This window comes from Saccopteryx bilineata, chromosome 6 (assembly GCF_036850765.1).
Source record: "Saccopteryx bilineata isolate mSacBil1 chromosome 6, mSacBil1_pri_phased_curated, whole genome shotgun sequence".
In the NCBI taxonomy this organism is placed as follows: Eukaryota; Metazoa; Chordata; class Mammalia; order Chiroptera; family Emballonuridae; genus Saccopteryx; species Saccopteryx bilineata.
In genome coordinates, this window is record NC_089495.1 from 202,977,456 (window position 1) to 202,984,846 (window position 7,391).

General features: G+C 51.8%; 1 protein-coding gene and 1 non-coding gene across 3 annotated transcripts in view; one reads left to right on the top strand and one right to left on the bottom strand.

Annotated features, from left to right (window-relative positions):
• The first annotated feature begins 1,638 nt into the window (after nt 1-1,638).
• TRNAT-GGU (transfer RNA threonine (anticodon GGU)) lies at nt 1,639-1,714 on the top strand. Its single transcript has one exon. It is a non-coding gene; the product is annotated as a tRNA-Thr (tRNA).
• A 4,639-nt stretch (nt 1,715-6,353) lies between these two features.
• DYNLRB1 (dynein light chain roadblock-type 1) overlaps nt 6,354-7,391 on the bottom strand; it is a 22,867-nt gene continuing 21,829 nt past the window's right edge. For both annotated transcript variants that reach the window (XM_066236555.1, XM_066236554.1), the window contains exon 4: nt 6,354-6,700. In XM_066236555.1, coding sequence (XP_066092652.1) covers nt 6,657-6,700 — 44 coding nt within the window. In that variant the 3' untranslated portion in view covers nt 6,354-6,656. The remainder of the gene's footprint in view (nt 6,701-7,391) is intronic.

Sequence of the window (7,391 nt, forward strand, 5' to 3'; positions counted from 1 at the left end):
GGCGTGGGTTTAAATCAATTGCTGTGGATACTCAGATTTTTCAATCTGGAAACTTATGCCCTTAGTTCTGGAAATTTTTTCTGACAGTCTCTTGCTGATAATTTTCTACCTTGTTTTCTCGTTCTGGAACTTCTGTTCACCAGATGTCGAATATTCTAGACTTGAGCCTTTTAATTTTCTTACTTTTTCTTTTGCCCACTTTTTTGGAGATTGTCTCAATTTCAACTTGTTAACTCTTCTGTTGAATTTATCCCCTTCATATTTTAATCTTTCAAGAGTTCTTAATTATCTCTGAACATTTTTGTTATAGCCTCTTGTATGCTTAACCATGGCATACAAAGCACTATGCCTAGCTGCATGTCATAAGAACCTGGGTACTTTTTATAAACTAATGATGTCCAAGGATTACTCTCAGGGAATATGATTTAACTGGTCTAGGGTGAGACCCACGCATAGTTGGTTTTTTTTAATTGGCTCTCTCATCTCCACTAGAAATAAGTGCTTGTCATCATCTCCTGTATGTTTAGACTGAGGCCTGGTAAATAATTGTTAAATGAATAAATGAATGCAGTGCTGTTTTGTAAAGGGACTCTGTAAAATACAAACTTACCCAAACAAACAAAAAAACCTTACAGGCAATCTACTTTTGTTCTTTTTTCCCCTAAATTGATCTGAAAACCTAATACCTGAAAGTCAAACAATAGTTTTGCATGTCAAAACGTATTTAAAACTCAAAAGTTTAAAAATATTTATTTTTTATTATTATTATTATTTTTATTTTTTTATTTTTTTAAAGACAGAGAGAGTGAGGGATAGACAGGGACAGACAGACAGGAACGGAGAGATGAGAAGCATCAATCATTAGTTTTTCGTTGAGCATTGCGACACCTTAGTTGTTCATTGATTGCTTTCTCATATATGCCTTGACCGTGGGCCTTCAGCAGACCGAATAACCCCTTGCTCGAGCCAGCAACCTTGGATCCAAGCTGGCGAGCTTTTTGCTCAAGCCAGATGAGCCCGCGCTCAAACTGGCAACCTCGGGGTCTCGAACCTGGGTCTTCCGCATCCCAGTCTGACGTTCTATCCACTGTGCCACCGCCTAGTCAGGCTAAAACTCAAAAGTTTAAAAAAAAAATTGAACTGCCCTGTTTCAGCGCACCTTTTTGGCAGTCTTTAACAACGTATTTCTTGTGAACTAGGAGGTTCAAGTATAATTAATTTCACTTTAGTTTCTGCTGTGATCCCAAGGCGATAGTTGCTGTGTATCAAGGTAGGGAGCGGGAACAAGGCTGAACCAACGAGCTGGCCTGAAGTGAGCTCAGCCTTCGGGCTGATGTTCAGCCTATGGAAGAGCCGAGTGTTAGAGAAGAATTTTTAGAAGCTGGTGATGTGCCGTGACTCCCACCACCCATGGAGGGAAGGGGGATAAGTCTGCTTCACCTCGAGTCAACAGAGGGAGACCCCAAGAAAAGGGAAGTTAGAAGGGGCCAGCCAAAAAGTACATTATCCAAAGTAAGGGACTGGCTGGTAGGAGGACAAGAAAAGTGAATGGAGTAGGTGTACAGGGGCAGGTGTGGGAACAGTCATGAGAGTATGTCTGGGAAGCACAAGTTTTGGCTTTAAAAACACACCAGGTTGGCCCTGGCCGGTTGGCTCAGTGGTAGAGCATCGGCCTGGTGTGCGGAAGTCCCGGGTTCGATTCCCGGCTAGGGCACACAGGAGAAACGCCCATCTGCTTCTCCACCCCTCCCCCTCTCCTTCCTCTCTGTCTCTCTCTTCCCCTCCTGCAGCCAAGGCTCCATTGGAGCAAAAAGTTGGCCCGGGCACTGGGGATGGCTCCATGGCCTCTGCCTCAGGTGCTGGAATGGCTCAGATTGTGGCAGAGCGATGCCCCAGATGGGCAGAGCATCGCCCCCTGGTGGGCGTGCCGGGTGGATCCCGGTCGGGCGCATGTGGAGTCTGTCTGACTGTCTCCCTGTTTCCAAACTTCAGAAAAATACAAAAAAAACCCAAAACCAAAAAACAACAACAAAACCCCACACACACACCAGGCTCAGGGCCAGAAGCCAGGTCACAACAATACTGGTGAATCTTCCCATCTCATTCTAGTCTTAGCAGCAGTGGATAAAAGAGCTGCTGATACAGGTGCGGAAACAAGGCCAAGGCCAAGCACTTGCCCCGCCCCCACCCCCTGCCCTGCTGCAGCGGGCAAGGATGACAGCAGGCCTGCACTAGGGAGGGGTGGCCTCCATATCCACACAGCTAAAAGGTTTTGTCGTTACACCGACTAGACACATTACCTACTGATGAGAGGGCCCTCACTACCCCAAAATGATGGGAGAAGCTGGGACCTCCCTCCATTCCATCCAGAACAGGGAGAGTATGAGCCCAGTAAATAAACTTAAGGCAGTGGTTGCTCTTTGATCCAGTTGAGCTTGTTTAACATAAGGACAGGCCTAGTGCTTTGAAATGTTATGTTCCTTCTCAACTGAACATGATTCATCAGCTAGTTGATTCTGACATTGGATTGTGTCTACTAATTGGATGTTTGGCAACCTAATTTCTACCTGCTACAAATGATCAAATTTATGAGATCTTTCTTTTTCTAGTACTTCACCAGAACCTGAATTTGGTGTGGAAAGATGGTTTAGGACTCTCAATTTAAAAAAAAAGTGTACAAAAGTTGGTTGAAGGGTCCAACTTGAGAAGTAGGAGAAAGCCTGTAATTCCCAGTGTTTTAAAAACACACTTTGAGAGGAGGCGATATCAGCTCCCAGGGGAACCCCAGAATCCCCTGTGGGACAGTGTTCTGTGCTGAGGGGTGTGGGGAGCAGTGAAGGGGGGAGGTGGCAGCGGCCTCGTCGTCCCTGAGAGGAGCCCCCCCCACACACACTGCAGGGCTCTGTGCTAGGACCCCAGCCAAGAGCTGTACCTTGGAAGGGGAAGTTCTATCTGATGGGAACCAGGACAGGGCCACATTTGGGGAGTAGGCATGGATAAGGGCTGGGAAGAACTTTCTGGGGTGATATGATCTTGAAAGAGGGGGATTGGGTTGACAGGTATGTATACTTGTCACGTAAGTGGCACACTTTTGTGCATTTCACTATATGTAAATCTTATCCACCCTCCAAAAAAAGTAAGCTAGTAAAAGATATGGATATTGAAGTTTTTAGGGGTATGTACTGTCTGCAACTGTGCTTTGAAATCCCTAAACTATGGGATGGATGGAGGAATGGACAATTACATGATAAACATAGCAGCGTGTTAACTGTAGAAAATAAAAAATACGTAATTATTTCAACTCTGCATGTTTGAAGTTTTTCAACACGCTGGGAGCAGGCACACCATATTACAGGCGAATGCACTTCTGCAATCACGCTCCGGGGATTTCTATGTGGGTAGATACTGTATCCCTGTACACTTGTTGTTCGTGGGTACACACACTAGGGTATCTGCATGTGTTACACCATTACTGAGGCTTCTAAAACATGCATTTCTTCATCTTAAGGAGTCCAGGGAGCTCTACTCGCTGCGTGCCGAACTGGAAGGCATCCCAGGCGGCTTCCTGTGTGGGAAATCCCATCCCCAAGGGACTTGATGTTCACGAGTCACCTGTTTCCCCCCAAAGCCTAAACTTTCCTCAGGACCTCAAGGGAGAGTTTTAGGATGAGGACATTTAAGGCAAACAAGAAAGCTGGGCTAAGGGAAGAGAAGGTGGCCAGGTCCCCAAACCCTTGTTTAGGAGCCAGACCCCCCGCCCCAGGGTGAGGCCGTTTCCTCCTCTAGAGACCCGACCTTCCCCCATTCTTGTTCTGGGGGAAACTCAAGCCACAGGAACATGGGGACCTCGGACTTGGACCCCAACCATAACAAAGAGGGAACACTGGTCGCCACGCCTTGCTCTGAAAACGCAGTCTCAGTAGCCATGGGTCCAGGGTCACTGTGCCTGGCTGCAGTCACCTGTTCAGGGTGGGCTGCCGCGTCCACAGGGACAGGCGCCTGTGGTGGTTTGCCGGGAACGTTTCACTGGAAATTTGGGGGAAATTATCTGCGAGGTTTATTCCTGTTTTAAGACAAACACGGATCTATTATGGAATGGAAAATTCCTATGATCTTCAACTAAAACAGGAGATTTTGAAGAAGTTGCCGAGCTCTTACAAACTACACCCCAGGCTCCCAGGGTACATGCTCTACTTTCCAGATATTGTTTCAGGAAACTAACTTCACTGGAAAATTTAGGAAAGTATTTGGCCAGATGGAAGAACTCACTCTGCAGACAGGTGACTTATGGGGAAAGGAGGACAATGACAGGGATTTCATCAAAGTTCACACCAAACAGTTTTAAATCTTTTCCCTCGGTAACAAGAAACGAAAGACAAAAAGAGAAACCTAATCAACCATGAATACATGTGGTTTCTGGAGGAAAGACCTCAGCGTGCTGCGGAACGGTGGGTGGTCTGCAGCCTCAGAGGGGCAGGCCCTCCTGGGACCCGGCTGAGTCTGAGGGAAGGGACCGTCCACCCAGGGGGGCCTGGGACCCGGCTGAGTCTGAGGGAAGGGACCGTCCACCCAGGGGGGCCTGGGACCCGGCTGAGTCTGAGGGAAGGGACCGTCCACCCGGGGGGGCCTGGGACCTGGCTGAGTCTGAGGGAAGGGACTGTCCACCCAGGGGGAGCCTGGGACCCGGCTGAGTCTGAGGGAAGAAACCGTCCACCCAGGGGGGCCTGGGACCTGGCTGAGTCTGAGGGAAGGGACTGTCCACCCAGGGGGAGCCTGGGACCCGGCTGAGTCTGAGGGAAGGGACCGTCCACCCGGGGGAGCCTGGGACCCGGCTGAGTCTGAGGGAAGGGACCGTCCACCCGGGGGAGCCTGGGACCCGGCTGAGTCTGAGGGAAGGGACCGTCCACCCGGGGGAGCCTGGGACCCGGCTGAGTCTGAGGGAAGGGACCGTCCACCCGGGGGAGCCTGGGACCCGGCTGAGTCTGAGGGAAGGGACCGTCCACCCAGGGGGGCCTGGGACCCGGCTGAGTCTGAGGGAAGGGACCGTCCACCCAGGGGGGCCTGGGACCCGGCTGAGTCTGAGGGAAGGGACCGTCCACCCAGGGGGGCCTGGGACGAGGCTGAGTCTGAGGGAAGGGACCGTCCACCCAGGGGGGCCTGGGACCCGGCTGAGTCTGAGGGAAGGGACCGTCCACCCAGGGGGGCCTGGGACCCGGCTGAGTCTGAGGGAAGGGACCGTCCACCCAGGGGGGCCTGGGACCCGGCTGAGTCTGAGGGAAGGGACTGTCCACCCAGGGGGGCCTGGGACCCGGCTGAGTCTGAGGGAAGGGACCGTCCACCCGGGGGGGCCTGGGACCCGGCTGAGTCTGAGGGAAGGGACCGTCCACCCAGGGGGGCCTGGGACCCGGCTGAGTCTAAGGGAAGGGACCGTCCACCCAGGGAGCTCACTAGGGTGAGTGGGGCCGTCCAGGGTCTCTCGGGAGGGCTGTGCAGAAAGTGCAGAATTTTCGGTCAGAGACTTGGCTCCCAGCTACAAAACCTCTGGCATGTCATTCTCTAGGCCCCAATTTCCTCATTTTTTTTTTTTTTTGGTATTTTTCTGAAGCTGGAAATGGGGAGAGACAGACAGACTCCCGCATGCGCTCGACTGGGATCCACCCGGCACGCCCACCAGGGGCAGCGCTCTGCCCACCAGGGGGCGATGCTCTGCCCCTCCAGGGCATCGCTCTGTTCCGACCAGAGCCACTCTAGCGCCTGGGGCAGAGGCCAAGGAGCCATCCCCAGCGCCCGGGCCATCCTTGCTCCAATGGAGCCTTGGCTGCGTGCGGGAGAGGAAGAGAGAGACAGAGAGGAAGGAGGGGGGGGGTGGAGAAGCAAATGGGCGCTTCTCCTATGTGCCCTGGCCGGAAATCGAACCCGGGTCCCCCGCACGCCAGGCCAACGCTCCACTGCTGAGCCAACCAGCCAGGGCCCCCAATTTCCTCATTTTTAAGATAGTTTTGACACCTTGTCCTGTAGGGTGCAGTGAGGGTGACACGGGCCCCGGTACACAGCACAGCAGGTACATTCTGGGTACTCAACACGTTACTTCTCTTCTTTCCCCAGGGCAGTGGGACAGAAAAATCATCTTTCAAAACGCTGGCGGGAGCAGTACATAGGGTGGGTAGGGACAGGACCCAGAAGCCAGGGCACCACCTGCGAGCCCCCCAGCACCACAGGGACCTAAGGAGCAGGCTGCTCAGCTGGCAGCACAAGCTGCCCGGAGGCCGGAGGTGGCACTGGTGTCTCAGACCGTGTGACGACACAGGAAGGGGGAAGCCTTTCAACCCAGTGTTTAAAGACACACAGCAGGGCAAGTTTCAGTTATCTTTAGTAAAAGAAAAACAGCCTTTTTCCAAGGGCAACAAGGTAAACTGCAAGTCAGAGGAAGCAGGGATGTGGACTTCTCACATGTTCTTCCTCCGGGCCCTCCAGGGGCCAGGGCTGCCGGCCGGCAGAGGGCAGGCTCCGGAGTCGGGGATGCAGCCCACCCGTCACTGGATTGGTCTGCGTGGGTTCTGAGGGGATTTCTGCCTGCCAGTCGGCTGACAGGATTAACACTACGATTCCTGGGGGACATTAAGTTAAGGAATGATACGTGGAGCCAAGACAGTGGCTTATTCAGTTGGATTCTGAATCACAATCAGGAAATAGTCTTTATCTGCAACACAGAAAAACGGAAAAACATATCACTAATGTAAAATGAGAGAAAGACACCCTAGAAAGGAAGAGAGTCATTAAAACCAATCACACGCCGGGCGGTGAACGCGAAGCATCAGCACTGGGCACTTCTGGTGCTGGGATGCGGGAGGAAAACCTGCAGGAGTCCGGGGCACCCACAGGTGTGACGGGCAGTGACCTCGCAGCATGTCCTCTTTTCTGACACCCCCGGGCCCACCTCTTCTCATGTGGCACCTCAGTCCCGACCCACTCTAGGCCGGTACTCATGTTTGCTCATTTTACAAACGAGGACACTGAGGCTCAGAGAGTTAAATGACCTGCTGAGGCCACGGCAAAAACGCGAAGTGGGGTGGCTGCTCTGACCCCCCTGCAGAATGGGAAATGGCCACGCCGGCCGCAGCTGCCACATCCGATTTCAGCCAAACGCCTGCTCCTCCTGACCGCTGGCTGCTGGGCCCGGAGAAGCAGGTTGTGTATGACTAACAGCTTCATGGTTAAGTGATCTGTGTGCATTAAAAAACAATTCACTTATTCAGAAAAAAAAATTCACTTATTAATATAAATAAAGCCATCGATAAAAGCAGACATAATTAGCAAGAGTAGTATCTTTTCTTCCAAATAATGAAGCTCCAAGTGCTTAGTGGGAAGCAGAGTTTTAAAGCTTGATTATT